Genomic DNA, 25,070 nt, shown 5'->3' with positions numbered 1-25,070 from the left:
GTAACTGCAATTCTGTTGGCATGAACCGTCTGATATCGAAACATCAGGATAAATACAATTCCTGACCCGGAGGTGATATTGAGAACTCTTCACTTCACGCATTACTCACATTATCAATCCATTCGATTCTCATCATTCTTTTCCAATACCACATTTTGAGAGCTGCCAAAAAATTTAACCTATTTCTCCTGCTATATTAGTTATTATTTTAATAACATTTTCGTGTCAAATTTTTGCAAGCTCTCTCCTTCTGTTTAAACTGTCGTCGTCATTAGTGACATATCCGGAAGGGTAATGGACTTCTCTGTGATGACTCGATATTCATGCGTGAATTTATCGTAGATATTGAATTACTGTTGTACTTAATTAACCGGGACACTGCTGCAGTAAATATGGTGCTGTCAGAACTGTTATCTTCCCACAGCTGCCTATATATTCACTGGTGCACAGTAGGAAAACTAAAACAAATTTCGCGCATGAACGCGCTTTGCTCTATTACGTGGCATTATCTGTGATGGCATGCCTTGATAATTATCCGCAACTTCTGTCCTAGTTTGATTTAACCTCTGCGGTTGTGGGTCAAAGGAAATGAAATTTACACTGCCTAGCTGGTCGGTAAATGTTGACTCATGGACCACGTAAGCCTATGTGAATGCTTGAGGCAGTTTGCTAGTCAGTCTACTTGTGAGCCCGCAATAGATTTCATTTGCTGCCCACCTTTGCTGAGCAGTGAAGATTTTTCATTGGTTTTTTACTGACAGCTTAATCACTGGGCTATTTGAGAAATATTTTCGCTCAGAAATATTTTCGTTAATTTTTTGTCATAGGTCACGTTTTAGATAGTAAAAAAAAGTCCTAAATTCTGCAACCGCACGTGCATATAGACAAAAACATGTTTATAAAGTTTCATAAAAACATAAATATCTAATTTTAAGTATCAAAGTACTAAAAGTCAATAATCTTCCGGTAAAAAATATCTCAAAATTAAAATATAAAGCATATCAAAACCGTATCTTATATTAATAACAGGCAAATATAAACAAAAATTCAGCAGTGAGCATTAATTTTATCCGATCCAATCCTTATGGCATATAAATGAGCATTATATTTTCTCAACTGCATATCTGTTTAATTTAACATCTACATATTTCATTTCTATCTTTAATATAGACATTTTTCCAATTTCCCTCAATGGTCGTTTAATTGTTGTTGGTGCAATATACATCAAGGAACTCTTCCCGTAGTTGCTATAACATTATGGTACCACCTTTTCCGACAAGGAAACTGGTATCAATGTACAGTATTAACATATTTCAAAATTTTTATGGCATAAATTTTGTATTGATATTTATTTGAATCTGTTAGAAATTTTATAAAAATCCGGTGGACATAAAAAATGACAAATCATTTGTTGACGAGCATTGGCCAAGCAGGACTTCATTGGTATTTTTTCTCAAGGAAAATATTGTAATCTTTCTTTTAAATATATTTTCTACAAAAATTTGTGCTATTGCATAATTTTAAATACATTTATAAAAATATTTCATCTGCTTAAAAATATTACTGAACTTGCTCACTGATACTGTTTTTAGGCATCACAATCGATGGCGATAATGAGCAATTTTCTTGAGACATGTCAATGATTTCCCATTTTAAAGGTTTTCATTGTGACTCAAGGAAGCATATTATAAAAATATGAATGGCTTTAATATAAACCACACTATAATTCACGTTTAATTTGGCTTTGTGTACAAATTTTCCTGCACACATTAGTTAATTTAAATATGTGTTATTAATGACCAATGCGTGATAAATTATTCATTTATTCAAGCAAAGATAAAATACCTAGTTTTAGCTTTCATTTATAATAAAGTGTTTATTATTTTTGCAGGTCGCCCATCGGATGAAGAATTCGTCGTTGTCATCTGGGATTTGATGAACAACCAACGCATGCCTGCTTTGTTATCAGTAGGTGTTTTGATGTTTTACCCTGTTCGATCAATATTTTTTCTTATTTTCGTATATTTCATTTTCCATGTTTTTTTTCTATCAGAATCCATTGCGTCAATGCTGCCTTTGTCGTTTCCAATTTTTATTATTTTCTTACTCAAATCCTCATGCAATAAGGTTTTTGTTGCTAATACTAATTCTATTTATTTTAATTCGGACTTCTCCTATTTTTATCAAACCATAGTATAATTCACAAATACTTGCAGCAAGCGTGTATGGTAGACATTATTGTTATACAACTGTTCAAATACTACGTTTTTTCACTGAAAGCATTGTTGATTAGAGATTTGTTTACGCTTCTCATTATACACATGCATAGCAGTACTTTATACCATCTGAATTATCCTTTAGTTTCGTAGGCGAAGGGAGATAATGGTTTCTTTTTATCCGCAGAGGGTCAAGCCGAGCCTATGGCAAGGTAGCCGTGAGGTTACAAGTAGGATGATGATAAATGCATAAAGAGAGAGGGAAAGCAAGACCTCTTCATAGGAGGAAGAACCCTTCTGCAGAATGATGCCACCGTTGTTAACGGAAGGTACTATATCCTACTAGGTCCTTCACCTCGTGAACATTCTGAAAGTGCTCCATTTCTTGGAAAAGTTCAAGGTTAGTAACGAGATGTACTAAGGCCCAGTATCACCAGCACGTATAATATTCTCTATTATCTCAGTTTTTAAAAACTCGGTTAAAATTATTATCACAGAAATGTGAGGATCGTGTTTCACCAACGACATTTCGTCTTAGTTTTCAAAAACCGAGATTATCAGATTAAATAATTTGGCTCGTACGTTTTTCATAACTCTGACGTGGGAAAAATAAATGACGGTAAGCAACCGTATGACATGGAATCAGTTTAATAAGTCGGTAAGGGTACAATCAAGTACAGAGTGAGATAATGATTTGCAACAGTGTTAATATTGACATTGAGAGTTAGAAAGCTCAAATATAAGGTTTTCATGGATGGATTTATTAATTTGCCTTACCGAATGCCACGCATGGGTAGTAAATAAATAAATAAAAAACAAATAGGGGAACCGCGTTTGGCAAGAGCAAGGAATGCGAGAATATTGCGGTGAAAAAACTTGTAAGCATCTTTGTTTAATGCATCGTTATTTAAAAACGAAAATTTTTAATTTAATGAGACTCCCAGATTTAAATAAACACAGTTCTGGGTTATTTAATGCTACAATAATTAATTACACCTCACATTCGTAAAATTGCGATTTCGTAAATAAGATGCTGTTACATAGGTATTAATTCAGGAAGAGGACAGAGATTAAAGATTTATATATATATATATATAAATATGTGGCCGATCGAGGCGAACGAACAAAAATTGTACTACTAAAACATAGACACACGTAAAAAAAAGGGACACTCACAAATAAACGTTCAGACGTTTCAGCGGATTGATCCGCTATCCTCAATGCTGAAGGTGAACTGCTGCAGGCAGGGTAAGTTCCTCCAGTCGCCCTCCTTGGTGAGGTAGTGGGGGTGGAAGAAGGGGAAGGGGAGAGGGGGGGAAAAGGGAGGGTAGGGTTTGTTTTGGCTTTTAGTGGGCGATGTTTAGCCCGGGCGTTTCAAACGCCTTTTCAACCCAGATGTGGGCCATCTCCCTCGTCCTCACCTCGATGATAGTTGCCCTCTCTGGCAAAACTTCAATGAAGGTTAGGGCAAAACATTGGTCGAAGGTACTGTTGTGTGAGGAAGTGTGAATGGGGATGGGTTCATGAAAGGGGGGAGTTTTGCAGGAGTGCCTGTGGTTATTCATACGGATGGATATGGGTGTGGTACATTCTCCTATGTAGTACGCGGGGCAAAAATTACAAAATAGCCTGTATACAACGTTGAAGGAAGTGCAAGGCGGTGTGGAGGAGGATCTATTGATGACAGGTGAAGTGGTGGGGCGTAGCAGGGGGCAGCATTTGCAACGGGGGCGGTTGCATGGAGTCAGGGAGGAAGGTGGGGGCAGAGCGTGCCGTAGGAGGGGGCGGGTGGATTTTAAAATATTACCTAAGTTAGGTGCTCTTCTGTAGGCAATGGAGGGGCAGGATGGAAGAAGAGCAGCCGTGATTTTGTTTTTTCTGATGATAGGGTACAGATCTTTTAATATTTTTTTAATTTTTTGAGAGCCCGGGAAGAATGTGGTTGCCTCTTCCCGGGCTCTCAAAAAATTAAAAAAATATTAAAAGATCTGTACCCTATCAGTCCGTGCCCATCGCATCTGCAACAATTCACCATCTCTTCAAAGAGCCACACAGAACCTCCATCATGCTCTCCTCAAACGAAAGTATCCAGAACCCCTGCTTAAAAAGAAAATACTCTCTCCCTCCGAACAGTACACCCCACGCACCAAAAAAGAACAAACCAGGAAACTGAATCTCACCACCACTGCAAATGCTGCCCCCTGCTACGCCCCACCACTTCACCTGTCATCAATAGATCCTCCTCCACACCGTCTTGCACTTCCTTCAACGTTGTATACAGGCTATTTTGTAATTTTTGCCCCGCGTACTACATAGGAGAATGTACCACACCCATATCCATCCGTATGAATAACCACAGGCACTCCTGCAAAACTCCCCCCTTTCATGAACCCATCCCCATTCACACTTCCTCACACAACAGTACCTTCGACCAATGTTTTGCCCTAACCTTCATTGAAGTTTTGCCAGAGAGGGCAACTATCATCGAGGTGAGGACGAGGGAGATGGCCCACATCTGGGTTGAAAAGGCGTTTGAAACGCCCGGGCTAAACATCGCCCACTAAAAGCCAAAACAAACCCTACCCTCCCTTTTCCCCCCCTCTCCCCTTCCCCTTCTTCCACCCCCACTACCTCACCAAGGAGGGCGACTGGAGGAACTTACCCTGCCTGCAGCAGTTCACCTTCAGCATTGAGGATAGCGGATCAATCCGCTGAAACGTCTGAACGTTTATTTGTGAGTGTCCCTTTTTTTTACGTGTGTCTATGTTTTAGTAGTACAATTTTTGTTCGTTCGCCTCGATCGGCCACATATTTATATTATCGCTTAGTGCGCTTTCATCAAGATTTTATATATATATATATATATATATATATATATATATATATAAATAGTTTAAGTTAATGTCGATACACTAGGAGACACAAAAAAGAAACACTCACATTGAATAAATAAACTTGAAGCTATCGAAGCACTTCAGGCTTCTTCGTCAGCTGAAGAATGAATGGTGAGGAAAGGAGAGGGTTGGAAAAGGGAAAAGAGGGGTAAGGGGAGAGGTGTATGGGGAGGGGGAGTTAGGAATAGGGGTTAGGATGCAACGTTCAGACCCGGAGAGCTATTGGCTTGAAAGTGCCAAATGCACGCCAATTCGAGGGTGTGGAGGTTGAGGGCGGAGTCGGTGGGAGGGAGGGAGGCAATAATGGATACTTTGTAGCAATGATTGAAAATGGAATCATGTGAAAGACAATGTGTAGGAACTGGTAGAGAGGAGTGGGGGGAAGATGGACAACAGGAGGCGCGATGATTGTTAATTCTGAGATTGAGAGGGGTAGTGCATAGGCCAATATAGAAAGCAGGGCAGAAATTACAATGAAGAAGGTAGATGATGTTGGCGGAAGTACAAGTAGTGGAGGGGAAAATCGGTAGGCATTTAAGCTTGGGGAGAAAAGAGACAGGGGGTGGAGAGAATATCTTGCAGGTTTTACACCTGGGACGATTGCAAGGTGAGGGTGTGGAGATAGTGACTGACTGCGACTTTTGGAGAGGGCGGGTGGCTTTAAATATGGTGTTTAAATTCGGTGGTCTCTTAAATGTTATCCGAGGAGTAGAAGGGAAAATCTGAGAGGTGGACTTGTGTTTGGAAAGGAAGGGGTACAGGTCCTTCAATAAGTTTTGTAGCAAATGAGCACCAGGGAAGTAGGTTGTGAGCAGAGAAGGAGAGCAATGTTTGTCTGCGCGGGGTTTATTGTGAATAGCCGGTTTTTTTCTTATTTTGTTCATCAAGAGTTTCCCCTCTTTTCCCTTTTCCAACCCTCTCCTTTCCTCACCATTCATTCTTCAGCTGACGAAGAAGCCTGAAGTGCTTCGATAGCTTCAAGTTTATTTATTCAATGTGAGTGTTTCTTTTTTGTGTCTCCTAGTGTATCGACATTAACTTAAACTATTTATATTACGTGCCACGTGCATTTCGGATTTTCCAATACATTGTATATATATATATATATATATGTATATATATATATATATATATGTAAGAAAATTCAAAGAAAGGCCAGTAACATTTATGAATACGAACATATTTAGGTAAGAGTTGTCGGAATCGTTGGATCAAGAGGAGCATAGGCGTGGAAAAGCTCAAGTTAAAGAGAAAGAAACGTTAAATTTTTTTAACAAGGGGGGATCACGTACCCCATTATGATGATAAAAAATTTTCCTCATGTCTATGCTGGCTTCAATTAAAATTATTCATATGCTTGTCGCCGTATGATCAAAATTAAGACGACAAAATATACTGCTTTGGCGAAGGCTGGAACCCTATCCCCCCGGGTGACGGAACCACTCTACCAACTGCCCAATGTATAAGATGTGGTGCTATTTTAAAATTATATAAGGCTTGTTAAGAGTACCGCATGAAAATTAATTAATTACAGCCAAACTAAGGCCCATTCAATAGAACCGCTACCAGTTTAGAGATGTATTCGCCATTCCGAATGCTATAAAAAATAAGACATTGAAAACCTCCACCTCCCCTTGTGAGTAAAATTCGTCTTCTTCAATAAGAGCGAGAACTGCTTTTGCAGTTACCTTTGCCATTTTCGGATGAGTAAATAAATGTACTTTACCATGTACATAAAAATAATCTGTACGCTCATTTGTACATAATAAACGTAGTCTCCGAATAGAATGTCGATATTCTTCGTCGCTGTCATTCGTAATTTCCGAGAGCCGATGAAGCTGCTTGCGCGCCATGCCATGTTACATCGGCACTCAGATTAACTCGGATAATAAACTTTGAACGGAGGAATATCGTCAGTCAAAGTATAAATCGAGATAACAGACGAAAACCGAGTTGATGCATTTGGTGAAACGCGATTGTTGTAATATCTCGGTTTTTTGATAATATTAACCGAGTTTATTCAATTATCCTCGTTGGTGTAACTGGCCCTAAGATTAAAATAAGGGAAGGCGACCCTTGAAAATATCTCCAATCAGCAGTTCCTCTACGTCTACATACTGACCCGTAAGCCGCCTCAATTGGTATTTGCCGTTGGATGCAAGGACACATGGCGATTAAATAATTATGCACGTGCAAGTTATGTTGGTGATTGATCACCCCCTGCCAAACACCCTAGAGGTGGCTCGCAGAGTATTATGTAGATGTAGATGTATGTGATAAATGATTTCCAACCAGGATTCATTGAAGTCATTTATTTCTTTACAGGGCGTGACGCTTTCTTAGGATGGTAACCCTTCTCGCTGCAGATTGCATCGTATGGTGCGAAAACTCTACAGAGGAAAAAATCATTCGCCTTGACTGGGATTCGAACCCGGATCTCCCCGATTTCCTGTCAAGTGCGTTAGACAGAGAAGCTACCGAGGCGTCTTTTCGCTTAGTGGAAGTCAAGAAAAATGATTTTGTTGAAAAATTTTTGGACAATAAAAAAAAGTTTTCACCGTGGCTAATCACGGAATACTTTATTTAAATGTTATTTTTATATTATTCTTTATTTATAAGTATTGTTTAGTATTTTAGTTTATTTAATTAATGAAATTTGCGCTAAAAATTCCTATGTTACATTTTACTTTAAGGAAAATCACATGCAATCAAGCTCTGAATGGTGTCAACGCTTATGTGGACGTCAGTAAAAATGATTGAAAAATTAAAAAAAAAGTTTTCACCGTGGCTAATCCCGGAATACTTTATTTAAATAATATTTTTATATTATTCTATATTTATTTGTATTGTATGGTATTTTATTTTATTAATGAAATTTGAGCTAAGAATTCCTATGTTAAATTTTAACTGAAGGAAAATCATATGCAATCAAGCTCTGAATGGTGAGAACCCGAGACCTCAGGTACAGTAGGCCAGTATTATTCTCGTCGTGGAGAGAGACCGGCAGGATAGAGGTCGCCCACCCAATGATGCCTCGGTTGTAAAGTGAAGGTTCCAATCCTCACCGCGCTTGAACGTTCTGAAAGCCCACCGATTTACGGGAAAGTTCAAGGCCAGGATCGAAGAGAGTCTAAGGTGAGAATAAGAGAGGGCAGCACTTGAGAATGCTTCCAATAGGCAGCTCGTCTGTAATTACATACTAACCAACAATCTGCCTCAAGAAGCGTATGGCGGGGTATGTTAGGACACCAGACGATTACAACAACAGTACGCATGGTAGTGATTCGACAATTGAGATCCAGCTAGCATTTTTTTAAATTCTTTATTGATATACATTTAGAGGGAGAGGTCTAAAAGGAATGAGAAGCCCTTTTTGCTGCAGAATATACATACATTATTTTCTTTTACTAGCTAAATTATTACGACGAATTCGTTCATTCATCTCTTGCTGGGCTTTCAAATATAACCAAGGTCTGGATGGTTAGAACTCGTGAACTCGGCGTTAGTAAGTGAGGGATTTTCCCTTCGTATCCGAGGCCGAATGGGTGAACTCCATCTCCAATTGTTTGCGAGGTAACTTCATGGGACTTGCTAATGGTTTAATATATACATTAAATAATTTGTCACTTCCGCACAGCTTCAGTTCGGTCATCTAGTCTAGGTTGTATTGGTCAAAATATATTATCGATGTATTTATTTAACCAGAGTAGAGTCCACCCACTCCATTGATACAACAGATGTAGATACTTCCGTTTCTCATCGCGTCATATCTTACGTGAACATATATTCTGAAAGTGCTCCATTATATTGCAAACTTCAACGTAGATATCGAAAATTAACTGAGATGACAATGAAAGACTATGGCCGAGAATATTTCACCGTGCAGTAGTTCATTTACACCTTGATACATTCTATCGGGGAGTTATTTCATGCATGAAGTCCACTCAACATACATTAATGTTGCTTTGTCTTCTCAGAATGATGAACCACTTACGCTGCAGATTGTATAGTATCGTATTCTCTTTTACCGACGAAATACCACTATGAATTCTTCTACATAGTAGACCCCAGCGGGGAGTTATTTGATTAATGAATTTCATCCAACATTCATTAAAGTCATTTACTGATGTATAGGGGTTGACGTCTTCTTAGGATTATGAACCCTTCTTGCTGCACATTGAATTTGTATTGTATTCTCTTTTACCTACGGATTTAACACCATGAGCTCCTCCCTTAAATTTCACTTGCTCGACATTCACATATAACCAAGCTTTGGTTGGTAAGAACCCGCGACTTCAGGGTTAGCAGGAGAGGATTTTCCCTCACCGCAGGTTGAGTTCACTCATCCCTACGTAAATAGAGGGTTCCGTTCCTCACCGCTTCATATTTCACGTGAACGCTCTGAAAGTGCTCCATCTCACGGCAAAGTTTAAGGTGAGGGCCGAGAGAGAGACTAAGATGACAATGAAGGAGGACGTAGGACTGCCTAGAAAATGTCTCCGTTCAGCAGTTAGCGGGAGAAGATATAGTCAATGGGTATGCGGGGCGGAGTGGGGCTTGGCTTGGGTTGCGCAAGGGACTGAGGTACCAATGGAAGGTAATGGGATTAGTTGAGGAAGAAGCGAAAGTCAAGCCTCCCTCCCTGAGGAGGGGGAAGGAGGCATGGGAACGGATCTCTAATTCCGGCCTCTGCCTTCCAGCCCCATCATGACATTTCGTGTTTCGGGAACTCCTGCTGCCCCATTCTCTATCATCCCCTCGTGTTTTCCGACCGAGCAGGCGAAAAAAAAACTGTTTTAATCGCGTGTCTCTTGACTCGCATTCCATATCTCGAGGATTGGAATTAGAGGGAGGAATTGGATTTAATAACAAATGGTTCTATCTGCCCTCGCGAAGATCCCTTTGATAAAGCGCACAAATTGGAGCTAATAAGCGATAAGCAAAGATAACAAGGCGTAATCATTGCCGGAGGTAATATACGGGTATTATATCTCTCGATTCAATTTCGCTCCACCTGACCCTATATTATCTAGGGCTTTCATTTAATTACTTGAAGTAATTATCCCATTTTGGTATTGTCGTATCTCTAAATCGAAAGTCCAGAAGGAAATACGAACGACGGAAACAAAGCCTAGTTTAATACGAGGACAATATGAAGCTGTCCTAACAATAAGTAGTTTTAATGTATTTTTTCTTTCCAATATAGTAGCAGGTGGTTTATTACATTTTTGTCTTCACCTTAAGTCTGCTACTATCATAGAGAGATGATGTTTCTTGTCACTTTCTTCATAACTTCACATAGCGTTATTTTTTTAATGCCTCATGGATACGTACTTTTGTATGATCCATGATAACTATTGCAGTTCCCCCGTGTTAATTAGTGTACACAGTAGACTTGACTTGTTACTCAACTATTTTAACGGATAAATCCCTAGGAACCCTGGGGGTACTTCAACAAAAAATTAAATACTAATTAGAGCGTTTCAATATCTATATCCAATGTGGATATTGGCATAATTTATCCCTGAAAGTTGATCTAAACCATAAATGGTTCTTGTCACGTTATTTATGACTACACATGTCATTGGTATTTTAAATGCCTTAAGGAGACGTACTGTGGTATCATCTTTGATGTCATTATAGTATCATAGACATGGTGAGCTGCAATTATAAAGGCCCGAAAAATAAAGCCTTGAGCTATTTTTTTAAGTGTCAGCATTCGTTTCAATTCTTAGCAGTCGTCATCAATCCCATGAAAATGTAGCAATGTCCAATTTTAAAGTAGACTATGCGTTCGGGGAACAGTTTGAATTGGATTGTTGAATGCGTTACCCTTTTTTCAAATCGAGGGAAATATTTTGGTCCATTTCTCATGATTTCTATGTGAACATTTTTTTCTCTGAGTATAAAAAACTTAAGCCGCTTTAGTAAGGATATATTCATGTGAATTTTTGGCATAAATTTCTTATTCTTCACCCAACATCAATTAAAATTTCAAGCCATCTGTGAAGGTACAATTACAACTACAATCTACCACGCAACCTGCCTAAAAAAACGTGTGGCAGGGGGGTGTTAGAACACCAGCCGTTTACACATAATAACACGCATATGCTGAAGCAAAATTATGGCTAGCGTTTATTAAAGTTCTTTATCGTTCGGGGGAAAAATGAAATCCCATATCTATCCGTTCGGTAAAATATCTCTCTCAATTTATCGCTTCTGGACCGGGAAATATGGTGGGGATATAATATAATGTTCTCCGTGCCGCTCTTATAGATATCTATTATAAATTGCTCAAGAAATCTAACCCTAGCGCGCAGCCTCCGAGTCTCTGGCGGCTCCCAACCTAATTGGTGTAACGCTTTCTGTAGCTGTTTTTGACGAAACGCGCAGCATTCCTTTGTATTTTATTCAGTTCACGGATTAACTCTTTTTGCAACGGATACAATATGCTCCTGCATATTTAAAGTACGGTCGGACGAGTGCGAAATAGCACCATTCTTTTACTTTCTCTTCCGAAAATCTTCCTCCAATGAGCTTGACGAATCCTGACTTCTTCAGCAGTCTGCCACAAATATTCCTTACATGCGTTTCCAACGATATATTCGAAATTATCATAACTCCCAGGTACTTCACTTTGCCTTTTGCCTTTATGTTTAATACCATCCACAGTTTTAAGAATTTGGATAGTTGGACGACATCCGCAAGAAATGTACCGCCGTGCATTTGCCACGATGAAGTTCGAGTCTCCCCTCTTGGCTCCACAAATAAACACTGTAACGAATAAGGTATGGCTGGAATTAATTATATTATCAAGATGCTATTTTTAAAAATCGGTTTAAGAATTTTCAAAGTTCAAATTAAAAAGAAATACTGCATTTATATCGCGTAGTGTTTTTTCAGGTCGCGAGGAGACAGTTTCATGTGGTCGTTGCATCGAAATAAACCCAGAACAAGAAGCCGTCATTTGAAGCTTTAGCTCCCGGTTCGAATCTCGATAGACTTTGGGACTTTGACAAAATATTTTAGAGTTGCCACTTCAAGCATAGAAACATCGTAGGACCTAATAAATATATAGATGCCTCAACGGAAGCGAACGCAAATGAAGAAAAAGTGCGAAGGATCTTTAAAATCTGTCCTTTTGCAAAATAATGCGTACAATTCTTTTTTGTAAGAAAACGGCAGGTTTCAAGGAGTTCAAATATGCGCTACCCCAAAAAAAATGTATAGTATAGCTATATAATTATCACGTAATGATTATAAGAAATCAGGACTCTTTGGATAAAAAGCAGGCTGCTTTTTGTAATGCAGTTAAAAGAAAGTTTTTGGGTATAATTAAGCACCTCCATTCCATATCGGCAATTGTAAGTTGCAAGGAGAGAGGGGCTAAAATCATAGCAGGAAGTTTCAAAAAGTTCGAAGTTTATGTCAAGGTTACCTGAACATGGAAACCGTGGGGAGGTTACTTCCTCCTTCGGGGACCCGCATCGAGTATTAATTTACACAACATAAAATAGCTTTAGGCGAAATTTATTGGGCCATCGTTACTCAAGGGGTTATTTCATATCCTCCCTTCTACAATGTACTGTTTGACGCTATCTCACGCAAGCAACTTCAACGGTATCTTATCTCTTTCGAACATTTTACAGAAAATTTAAGGCTGAGGCTCATTAGAGAGCTTGCTGAAGACTGCGGGATGCCAGATGGACCGTATTACAAGATTTTGAACAAAAAATTTACCTTTCTCCCAAATTCGTTTTTCGCCTTGATGACGGATGACCAAGAAGCCTATCGCATTCAGACAACAAACTCATGAATGTTTGATCGAACACTCGATCACTGTTCTTCCCCACACACACCCTACTATCCTGACCTCGCTGCCACCCTTCTTCATTGTACCCAAACTGTCGAAATTGAACTAAAAACAAACTGTCAAAAGGACGAATATTTGAGAAGAATCCCTAACTTGAATCGAAAGTGACAAGAGAAGAGATGGACGTAAAACAAATGGGGGTAACATGTAGAAGCAGAAGCAAGCGTAGGCGAGTTGAAGGAGGCCTGGACAAACTTATAAATAAAGTAAGTTCGTTTAGTTTAACGGCACCAGTCTATGTATTTTTTGAGCCGTCTTCGTATTTATTCCAGACGGGCTCGATAGGCCAAAATATCCTTGACATATTAGGTAACCTGACTGACTAGCTCACTCACACCCTCGTCAAAGGGCAGCTCAAACTACAGAAGATACATCCACGAAATTTTCAAAATGTATTCCTTAGGTAAAATATATAAACGCTTAGAAAGGATTTTTCCGAATAACTATTTTAGAGTTGTTTTTACTCCTTTAAAATAAACTTATAGTCTTATTGCAAAAAAATTGATTGAATTATGGGCTTTCTTTTCTTTTGCCATTTTAAATTACTTCTATTCTGGATACAAGGTGTAAATTTATACCCATGCGCGAATAATGGGAAACTTAATTTCATTTTTTTTTGTTAATTTTATCTATATATGCTTCGATTTTTTCTTGCAATTGTACTTCATATCCAAATTTAGCCATGTTATATTCCATTTCAACAATACAATTAATCAGAGCAGCAGTCCAGACGCAAAAATAAATTCGAAATTTTTCATAAGATGGTTTTCAAAAATTGTAAGTGATAATCATGCCGGAAGTATTTTAATTCCATTAAATGATAACTTGTATTTATAATATCCATGATATCAACCCTGAATATCCCCTGTTGAAAGGCTTCGGGTACAATGCGCTAGTCTCACATAAGATGAATTCATTTGAATCATTTTCCGTCAAAAATAGGAAAGAGTTATACTGCGGATAAAGATATTTTTTGGAGATATATATTTTTAAGTCTAAAAGAATGTGTTGCTTTAGAAAGAAAATAATTCTTACAATATGTCTAGTTCGGAGCAATAAGGTTCCTTATGAGTTACCTTTTCACGCCAAGCAGGAACCAATATCTCGTTTATTACTTTTCCGTGATGAATAAAGATGAATGAAAGGTGAAAGGTAGAGGCGCGAACGGGGAGGAATGACCTGTAAAATATTCATGAGTCGTCCTATCGATCTGATTTTTATTTGAACCAGAAAATCAAGCACAAAGTAAACGGGTAGGATATACTAACGGTATTTACCAACATCCGTATTTGCAGTGTTTCAAGCGTATTCCTTCTGCAACTCAGAAATAATATCCAGCAGCATTCTTGCCGTATCGGTTTTTGCAATAAAAATACCAGAACAGTTATCTTCGTATTCAGCGGCATCCCCACTGCATCCACAAATATTCCTATGGCTTTATTTATCGGTATCCCATCTACGAGTGTCAATATTCATCAATAGCATCATGCATTAGTGAAAACCCTTTTTTCACGAAGCTGTTTGTTATAAATGTATTTATTCCACCTGAATCAAAAAATATATTCAAAACATAGTGTCAAATACTGTTTTTGCACTCATAAAATACTCCGCTAAAATTTATTACACTTTTATAGGTACATAGTTCCCATAAATCGGATGAAAAATTGATATCGTTGAAGTAGAATACGACTATCCCAAAATGTCGCGGAAAATCTTCATGGAAATTTTTCAGAAGGAAGGAGAGGTAGGCAAGTTGCATACGCCCATCGGAGGTTAATAATTGACTAGATAGATATGCGTACTATGCCACTCACCTGGTCACCCTTTAAAAACCTCTTTAGTTGGGATATTAGTTTCACTCCTCTATGACCTCTGATAACATACCTCTATGACCTCTGATCTCCATTTTGACCTCCGGAGGTCAAAAAATCAACGATACGGATCCATGAACTACAAAACTGACTTTGGCACCCTTTAAAACCTATGGATCGACACCTATGTTGTTATGTCATCTCTTTTGCCACCCCTTTGACATTGACTGTGACCCGTCTGGGTCAATGGTTGAATCTTTGTAAATATAAGTGTTATTTTCAGTTTTCTCGTATCCGAAAATCTACGAATTGACATCTTGGTCAATGAAATTCAGACTTTTCTATCTCGATTTTTTAACATTGAAACCCCATAGGGTAAATTCAAAATTTTGGTTTGGGCCCACATTGTGAGGTCAAAAGGTCAAAATTGTAAAATTTTGCTTGCATCCAACAAAACTTGGGACCTTTTTCCATAAGTATGCCAATTTTCATGAATATTGCTCGAGGCGAAGTTACTAAAATTAAAGGTCAAAAGTTACACACGACCTGTAGGACAGTCTGTTATAAGTTCAAACAAAGGACTCATGAAAACATGCTCACATTTGACAGATGCATACCAGGAATGTGGTTCCAAGTGTTCGCACTAATATCATTCACTCCATGGTCTCTTACTTTTCGAGGCATGGCCCCTGCTTTTCCTCCTATGGGTATGTCTATTTGCTCACGGTGAAGCACCCAGCAGTAGCCAGCCACCCATCGTCCAAGCATCCCAAATTTTCTTGGGTCGTAAATCCATTACCTTGACATTCTTATTAGTACCTTTCACCTTGTTCCAGACTTCCAGTAAACAGAACATATAATTGAATTTATGTTACATTGCCATTGATTACAAGTGTACGATTTGTGCCAATTCTGTGAGTGATACGGTACTTTGAGTAACATATTCATATTAAGGTGATCAAAATACATTATGCATTATTACCCGGTAGTGACTAAAAAAAATAAATCCTGGTTCACTTGTAAATGAAAGGTGAAAATGCTCAGAATGGATTGTGAAAAATGAATTATCGGCCGTATTGCGTTACAAGGTAATACTTTAAGTTTATGAGAACGCCTGCATGTTCGAAAATGTTTTTATGACCTTGCAATTTGTTTCAATTAGTACTACAGTGGAAACGCTAAGAGTGGCGTGATTAACTGTGACGAGGAAATGGCAATCATTTTTAGATGCAAATCATGAAAAGCGTCTACACGCCGTGAGAAACTTTTTTTCCGTGGAAAAGTTACTTAGAATAAGTTCAATACGAGCTCATTAATATCGCTTCCTATATGTTCCGTCGCTGGAATGCTTTTCGTTTACTGCACACGACAGTTCATTAGGGTAGTTTCCTTCATCAAACAAGTCAAAATATATTACTTTCTGCATTTTCCCAAAGTTTATGAGTAAATGGCGCGGTAGTGACTAAAAATAAGAAATCATGGTTCACTTGTAAATGAAAGGTGAAATTCTCAGAATGGTGGACATTATCGGCCGTATTGCGTTACAAGATAATACTTTTAAGTTTATGAGAGAAAAGTGGTTTTTATCAGCAGAACTTATTGGCATTCCAAAAGCACTATGCTCGGAGAAATATGAGGTATTAATGAATTTCTGAAAATATCTTTAAGTGAAAACTTCCACTATTTCTCCTTTTAAAATGTTTGTAATCGCATCATCATTAATCATAAGTCAGCAATCGCGAGAGTGGTTTGACACAGCTCACAAATCTACTCACCTATCTACTAGCCTTTTTATAGTGGCGTTTCTTTTCTCCTTTACATCCAAAACCTGCCCTATGTAACTCATTCCGGACCGTCCCTAGTCTTCTTCTCGTCCAACTATCCGTCAAAGATAATTTTCTTCATACCTCATTATGTGGCCGAATACGTTGTTGCTAAGTTCCAAGATGACTTCTCTTTTCTCCCATTTTTCTTAGTTCTTACGCATTTCTTACCCAATCAATCCATTTTATCTTCATCCTTATTCGGTGACACCACATTTTGGATGCATCCACTCTTTACTTTTCTGCTGCTATTAACGTCCATGACTCGCCGCCGTGCAGAAAAACGCTCCATATGTAGTATCAGATGAGTTCTTTCCTTAATACTATGCTTGTATTATCTATTTTATTCAATGAGTAAGCAAGTAAGACTCCCATTATGAAAAAAAGCTCTCTTAAGATATGCTATTTTTTATATCTATCGGCTTTTCGGTTATTCGGGTTCCCAGGGAAGGAAACTGTTTCACATCTTCATGCTTTTGTTCACTTTGTTTAATATTAGTCCCAGTCTCATTTTGCGTAATACTCCCTCGGTATGTTAAAACAAAATTCTCTGCCATTTACTCCTTACGCAAACAACGGTAGATTCAAGTGATCAACATGTGTTAGCTCTTTGAAGGCAACTGGGTATGTAACTCTTAAGGTGGCTTGCAGGGGTTCATCTCTAATCTCTTTTTGCATCCGTCACTACTATTAACTGAATTTCGTTTAAAGAACAAGATATATGGTTGGCTCGATCTCTCACTTACGTATGGAATGCTTAGAACAGCGTTTTGTTCTCGTGTCATTTTTTGGTGTTTGATACTTCTAGATGAATACAACTTTAAATGATTTTATGTACCACACGTAACAGTGATTCCATTATGAGTCAATTATAGTTGGTTCATCGTTTTGGCATAGTGGAAATTTTAATGGGAGTAATAACGACCTGGTTATTTTCCTCACAGAGTTTAATTTACCCAATCGGTTTTGACCCTAACTGTCATTCTTCATCCTCCCTTAGCAACTCGAGTTGTACCCTTGAGTATGATAATGCGTTAAATGAATGGGTCGATTAAACGTTGTATGGAAAAATTCTTGATTCACTATCACTCCCTTTATCAAGCGTTTCAATCGTTTTTTCCAAGCAAAAAAACCTGGAAAATGTTGCGTCATCCGATATTCGTACGTTTTCTATCATGGGTTTTTTAACTTCGATATCCCACTAATAAAAATTTGTCTCGCGCTTGAACCAAAGTTACGGAATCAAGAGGTCATAACTGTGGAATTTGATTAACTTTCGGCAATAGGCATTTAAAATGATATCTGCACCTTGATTATGTAAATGTGACAGTGACGACGGCGATAGATGGCCATCACATTCTAATTATCACATTCCGCTGCATCGAGCGATCATGTAAGTACGAGTGATCATCATCAGTAGTCACGAGCGATCATCACCGTCATCGCGCGTATCATATAAGTACGAACGCGCGAGGTTGGTATCATTGGGAAATCTGAAGATCCAATGGATTCCTTCGACACATCTCTGTCCGAGAATGCGTCGCGTCGTCTGTCGTGTCTTTGAAATAACAATAACAAGCAATGAAAACATTAAATAGAGGCAGTTCAAGGCTGAGTACTTCGCTTCGACAATAGGTAATATTATGAAAAAGTATAATTGTGAAGTTATGGGGAAAGTGTAGTATTAACTTTTGCTGTATGATCACGTAATCTATTATGCTAATGCTCGCCGAGAATGCTGCAGTCATTATATTTGCTATATCGTAGAGAATGGTCGAAAAGTCGTAACGCTTTGATGGAGACTAATTAATTTTGAAATGATAATGGAAGTGTAAAATCCGTTTATAAGGCGCTAATGTAAATAATTAATAGTTCATTTAAGACGATTGAAAAATGGAAAAGGAGTTTAACGATGTTGATGCTTTGGAGAATGTTCCCGGCGAATGATGATAATAAAACTTCGATATAAAATAATTGACGTTTAAATCACGGATGTACTTCTCTTAGCAGTACTTACTTTCCAATTTGCTGCGTGAAAATAAAGCTGCTCATTCGAATTCACCGCCATGCGCATATAAAAATAGAACAACGTGGACAAATAATAAAGTCAAGACAGAACTCCAGTAGAAATAATTAAGAATTTTATTGGTTTTACTCGATTATAAGGCATTTTTAAATTAAATGCACAATAGTTACTTGCAAATATTTGCATATATTCCTCGTTTTTATTTTAAAATATGCTTGTCACCATCGGTTTCGAACGTGATAAGCCGATGACGTTCGCAGCGTGATAAAGAGTGCGATAACGGTTTCATAATCGCTGCTATCACCCTCTGTCGTGGGAATCGAGTTGCCCCTGGCAACGACATAGCTCTCACCCTTCTCACAGTTACATAAACAGGGTGCTGGAATATAAGCCTAATGATTGAGTCAGGTTCTGTAATACGGCTCAGAGAATATGCTGTAACTATTTACTGAACTACGGCAGTAGCTATGCAATGAAATAAAATATTGGATGAATCAGCGACGCTTTCAACCGAGTGAGATAGTGAGCTCCCAGAACACGAGCAAATATATCAAAACGTCCGCGTTCTGATGAGCGTCCTTCTGTTTCGATTGATATGGAACCGTCCTTAAATGGAAAAGTCATGCTTGGAGAAGAGGCGAAAAAAGAGGCGATCGTATGCATTAAATTTAGATGACGAAGGGCGACGGGTGTGGACGACGCTGGAGAACCAATCCCGTTGAATAAATCTACGCCGAAAAAATATTCGTTGGAAAGAAGTTTTTAAGGTCTGTTCACACGGAGCATCAATCCGTACGAGTTAATGCCTAAAAATATGAACGCGTGAATGACGCAAAAAAATACAGTAAAAACAGCCAATTTATGCGATTTCATGTACAGAAAATAGAACCTTTTCTTTTTCGTGCAAATATATATTAGCGTCTCGTAGTACAGGTCTTTAAAGAATGATAGGGAAAATTTTTGCCCAACGTTTCCATACATTTGTATATCTTCTTCAGAACTATGAATGAATATGATTATATTGAGTTGATACAAGAAAGATCATGACAATGTTTTTATACAATAATCTATATAGTATATAAAAGAAAGTCGAAAATCGTGTTACTTAGAACACTTATAACTAGAGAACGGCTGCACCGATCTTAGTGACAGTGGGCTCTTTGGATTCGTCTCAGCCCTGGATAACATATAAGCTATTAAAAAATAGGAAAAGTTCGCAAAAAAATTCATCTTTATCTTGGAGATATATTTTTAGGAGTTGATTGTTAAGACGGTCAAAAAAGTAAGTTTTTTTCGTTTTTACTAATGTATTGACTGATCTTTTTAACAATATTAAAAAAATTTAAATTTTCAAACATTTTAAAAATATTAAAGTAATATTAAAATAGTATTAAAATAATTGAGTTAGAGGTAAGCTCAGCTCGAATTGAGTTGTCAACAAACACATAACTACCGTGTGTGTAAACAAATCTCCAAGCAATTGTTGATTATCAGTAATTTCCGTGTACTCTGCATGAATTCAAATCTTTTAACTTTATAATAAACGAAGACGAAGTCACCAACTATCTATCTGAATATTTAAAGTCCTTGGACGCACCTGGCTTACCACATTACGATTTACAGCTAAAGGTAGGCTCTGTGTTCATGATCTTTCGAAACCTTAACCAACCAAAACTATCCAACAGAACGTGTTTGGTTATAAAAAAAACTGATAATGAAAGTGATTCACGCCACTATACTCAAAGGAAAATTTAAAAATGAGGAAGTTCTCAATCCGAAGATTCCATTATCCCAACTAATATGCCCTTTTGAGCTTAACCGTATTCAATTTCCTATTCGTGTTGCATTCGTGATAACGATTAACAAATCGCATGGTCAGTCTTTCAGTTTTTGTGATGTTTGTTCTCATGTGTCAGTGAAAACCCATGATTTTCTCATGGTAAATAATATGTGGTATGTTTACGAGTCGGTAAACCATCCGCTATATTTCTTCCTTCGCTTCAAGGGCGCAGCTAGGAATTAAGGATAGGGGGTTTTTATCGCAGCTAATACTGGCGGGTCTGTAGGGTATAGAAAACTCGCCAAGGTAAGCGAGAGGTGTGGGGGCTCTCCCCAAACATTTTTTAGGATAAAAGGTTCAAAATGGTAGGTTTTACGGCTGTGTGAACAGTTAAATATTTTGTGACTCATCCGTCCCTCTAATATTAATAACCAAATGTTTTATAAAAAGATTCTCTGAGCTTTTGGGGGGGGTTTTAACCCTCAAAAACCCCCCTCGCTGCGTCCCTGCTTCTCTTTGCTATTTTTATTTAGCTTCATTCGCTTTATCTTGCGGCTTATAACAAAACAAAAACTGTTGTTTATCAGAAGGCGCTTGACGCAAGACATTAAACTAGAATGTGTAGGGCACACCGTGGTGCGTTTACGCATGCAGCACGTTTACGCAGTGCAAACGCAAACAGAGATACTATAACTGGCGCGCCTAAAGTCATTTGATACGAATGCTGCTTCATAGGGGCTTTTGTTACACTATTTTGAGCATCAGTCAAGCGTCGGTCTAGCGTTGCGTAAACCTGCCCCGTGAACGAGCCAAGTTTACGCTACGGACTTAGACTTAAAAACATTTTTTTACGGTTAATAACACAAATAGCCAACAACTGAATGCGTATAATTTTTATTTCATCAATATTTTCTCATTTAATTTATAATAAATCAAATATGATTAAAATGATACAGCCGCTCTTTATTTATAAATGGTGCAACTAAACTATAAGTTCATTGAATGTTAGGCGGTACGAAGTTCGCCGGGTCAGCTAGTATAATATAAATATAAAGAATTCATTTGTACATAAACTTTCACATATTATGAGATCTATACTCCTAGACGCAAATTAACTTTTTTTAAATTGAGATCTAAAGGAGGAATAATACAAAATAAAAATAATGTTTTTATAACATAGCAATTTATCGCGTACTAAAAAGAATACAAGTAATTTGTCTTCAATCAACTTTTCAATGAACTTGGATGCAAAAATATTTGTTGCAATGACTATCATTTCTCGTTCTAATAATGGCAGCGCAGCCTTCGGATTTTGGTGGCCATTTTTACTCTAATCTCCATATTTAATTTTAGCTTCTGAATAATAATTGAAATGTAGCTAAAATCACTATAAAAGAGTTAGAATATTGCGTTGTCATTTGGTTTTCAATTATCCGGAAAATTCCATCTTGATAGTTAATCGGAAATTGGGTTGAAATTGAGTTGCAACATTTGATTTGGACATGAAGACAAACACCAAAGCAAGTGTATAAAAACGTTGTGAAAAGAAATCGATTTGCCGTACTGATTCGTCAAAATCGTGAATTCATTTGAACAAAAACTCCTACGGGAGTGTCCAAATACATTCGTTTATGTACCATAAACCAGGCCTTGAAAACTATAACTAGAAATAGAACTGAAACTAGAACTATGGAGTCTGCGCTCACCGTTTTGTCCATGAGCATCCCGATCTTGCAGTCGAGTCTCACGGTGGAACCAAGCCGGGCCGTGACGTTGCTTCCGTCCGGGTCCTCCTCGAAGTAGGGCCCGAAGCGTGACTTGGGGCCGTGGTGGTGCACGGGGTGATGCTGGGCCGGCGGCCAGGGATGCGTGGGGCCCGGAGCGGACCCGTCCGCATCGGGCATAGACGCAGAAGCCACTGTGGCAACGAAGACCTCGGGAGTGGCCGTGGGCTCGAGCGACATTTCGGCCGCTGCTTGCGATGGCAACACGTGGAGAGCGGGTGGAACGACTCGGAGTCCTGACACATCCGAACTAGCGGCGTGTTCGGATAGGTTGACAGGGCCCGGTAGAATTCGCAGTTCCTCGTCTGACTTCGTGGAGTAGCCTGAAAAATTCGAGAAAAAGAAAACGCTGTTTTGAAACGAATTATTTTGTACGTAGCCATTATCAAGGTTGTAAATATACAAAAAGGATGAATATCGTGATGAAAAATTTTAGTATTTCTGATCCATTCCCGGCGAACAGTATCGGGTTTCACACTGGGTGAAGTTTTCTATGACCGCTGACTTTCACAGGATGTTCCTACGTTCCTCTGATGCTGTATCGGGTGTCTCTGTTCATTGTATTGACGTATACCTATATGCATCTGGATTACAAACCTCTGCAAGTAACAAGAAATTTTGTACAAAGTCACAAGCAAAGGTGGAAATATACACTAAGGGTTGCATTCAACATGATAAAATATATCAGCATTCACACTCGAAATTGTAGAATAAACCACCCATTCCATTCATAATTTTATAATAAAATCAGTCGCAATAGCAACTGATATACAAAAATATCGTTCTGCCGCTTAATTTTATTTCACAGCTCTGCTGCACGTGTATCGATTGGCTTGAAATCATCATCAGGTACATTGCAAGTTAATCGAAGCACGTGTTTTTGATCTGTGAACAAAAAATTAAGGGGGCGGAACGATATCTTTTTTTATCATTTGATGTGCTGTTCTACGATATCTATCCGGAAAACATAGACTCAGTTCTTAATAATAATACTGATCGATATTTTATTCTAGATCTCTGTACTCCTTCACTCATCGCCTTCCTAATGGCTGAAATATTCTCGCCATCCACTCGAGTAACGAATTTCATTTGCAGGCGATGTTCAAATGAGCAGGCTCCTTTAGGGGCGATTTAGGTTAGCGCGAGATGTACGACTTCCCTTTTGCGTTTCGACTGTTGCCGAATACATCATCCCCTTGCAACCCGCAAGCGCGGCGCAATCTTTTTTAACGGCGACGCAGCGGGCCAAAACCGCGACGTAATTCCGGGACTCGCTGTTAAGGCTGGATGGAGCATCGTTAATGCGGCAACCTATGAAAACGGGCCCCAGTTCGTTTCGGCGGGAGTGAGCGAAGCTTTAGTGTCCTCTCCGCGGTGGGACGGCCCCTTTTTAGACGCGACCGACAAACGAATTAGATGACTCATCGGTCGATTCTACGCTGCCGCCACCATACAGGAACACGTAGAACTAGGTTGAAAATACAAATTTATATTAAGGGCGCTTTAAATCGCAGAGAGGGTTTTTATTTTGTTCCTGTTTTGTTTTTTTTTTCTTTTTCGTATGCCTGCAAAGTGTGGTCTATAGTCGAGGTTATCCCTTAATACTTGCTTTGATATTCCAGGGTAAAATAAAATTTTCCGAATTTCGAATAAAGTGTACGTCATGTAAGTTTCAATATTAAATGCACTGCCCGATAAACGCGCCTTAAACATTCCTCTTAGATAACCGTATAATTGGAATAATAAAGCTAATATTTGGTAATACATAATTGGAATAGTAGGCTAACTGCAATGTTTAAAACGTTGAATCGTTAGCCTAGATGGAGTTTTTCTCCATGAAATGAACATCAATTTCCATTTAAAAAACTAGACTATTAAGTAATTTATGGGAAATTTCTTTGCCTATAACTTTAATTGCATTCTTATTGCTTTCCAGAATGTTTTTTTTCTTCCCATCATTAATTGGCAGGTAAACGGTAAATTAGCTGGTGTCATAAAACACTTTTCCATTGAAAATTATTAAAATATCTATAGCACTTCGTGTTTTTCAAAGTATGGCGGTCCATATTCTTCCTTTTTCTCTATTTGTAGCTCTTTTGTCACAGGAAAAACTTCGTTTTTTGCTTAAAATCCTTTTTTTCCAAACTATGGTCTCAATGAGGCAAGGGTTAGCATGATCAGAAGAAACGTGGCCATTTTTAGACTGCTTGGCAAATTAAAGAGGGAACTACCCTCAGATAGAATGAATAAAATATTTTTCCATTTATAAGTTGACGACCATGATACAATTAAGACAGTTAATTAGGTTGAAATGATTATGAGGTTGGTATGAAATAGTTCAAAGGTCGAGTTTAAAAATGTGATTAAGATATACTTACGTAGGCTTACTTTTGGTTCAACCACATATTTATCAATGGGATATTATTAATTTTAGGAAAATGCAGCTGTAGGTTTGTTAAGGGGAAAATGGAAACTTTTTATCGCAGATCATTCTGCTATGAACTTAGAATCGCGGAATTGAAGAGATTGCAAAAAGTCAGATTTCCAAACCTCAAGATAACAATAAGTGTGCTTGGAGATATATTTTCATGAATTGAAATATATTATCGACAAACACTGGACGTATTATTTGCTGTCAAAGCATTTATAACAGTTCTGTATAATCAAATAACTGATGTATCCGTATATAGTCACTACATTTCCATTGCCCCGAGTGATATCGATAGGAAAAGGCTTAGCATATTTTTCGTATGATTTTCCGTATTATAAGGTTTTCCCACGCACCGATTGCTGAGGTAAAGGCGAATGTTTCAGAGAACAGCAATTGTAGTTGGAACCCTTGTTGAAGGATTGTCATAACAAC

General features: G+C 38.2%; 1 protein-coding gene across 1 annotated transcript in view; it reads right to left on the bottom strand.

The window, feature by feature from the left end:
• The window catches only part of LOC124165819, a 316,986-nt gene that overhangs the window by 33,224 nt on the left and 258,692 nt on the right, over positions 1-25,070 (bottom strand). The window contains exon 3 of the mRNA XM_046543344.1: positions 22,130-22,530. Within this exon, the coding sequence (XP_046399300.1) occupies positions 22,130-22,530 (401 nt within the window). The remainder of the gene's footprint in view (positions 1-22,129; positions 22,531-25,070) is intronic.

This window comes from Ischnura elegans, chromosome 9 (genome assembly GCF_921293095.1).
Source record: "Ischnura elegans chromosome 9, ioIscEleg1.1, whole genome shotgun sequence".
In the NCBI taxonomy this organism is placed as follows: domain Eukaryota; kingdom Metazoa; phylum Arthropoda; class Insecta; order Odonata; family Coenagrionidae; genus Ischnura; species Ischnura elegans.
Note: the sequence above shows the minus strand (reverse complement) of the source record. Positions and strands in the feature narration are given on the sequence as shown.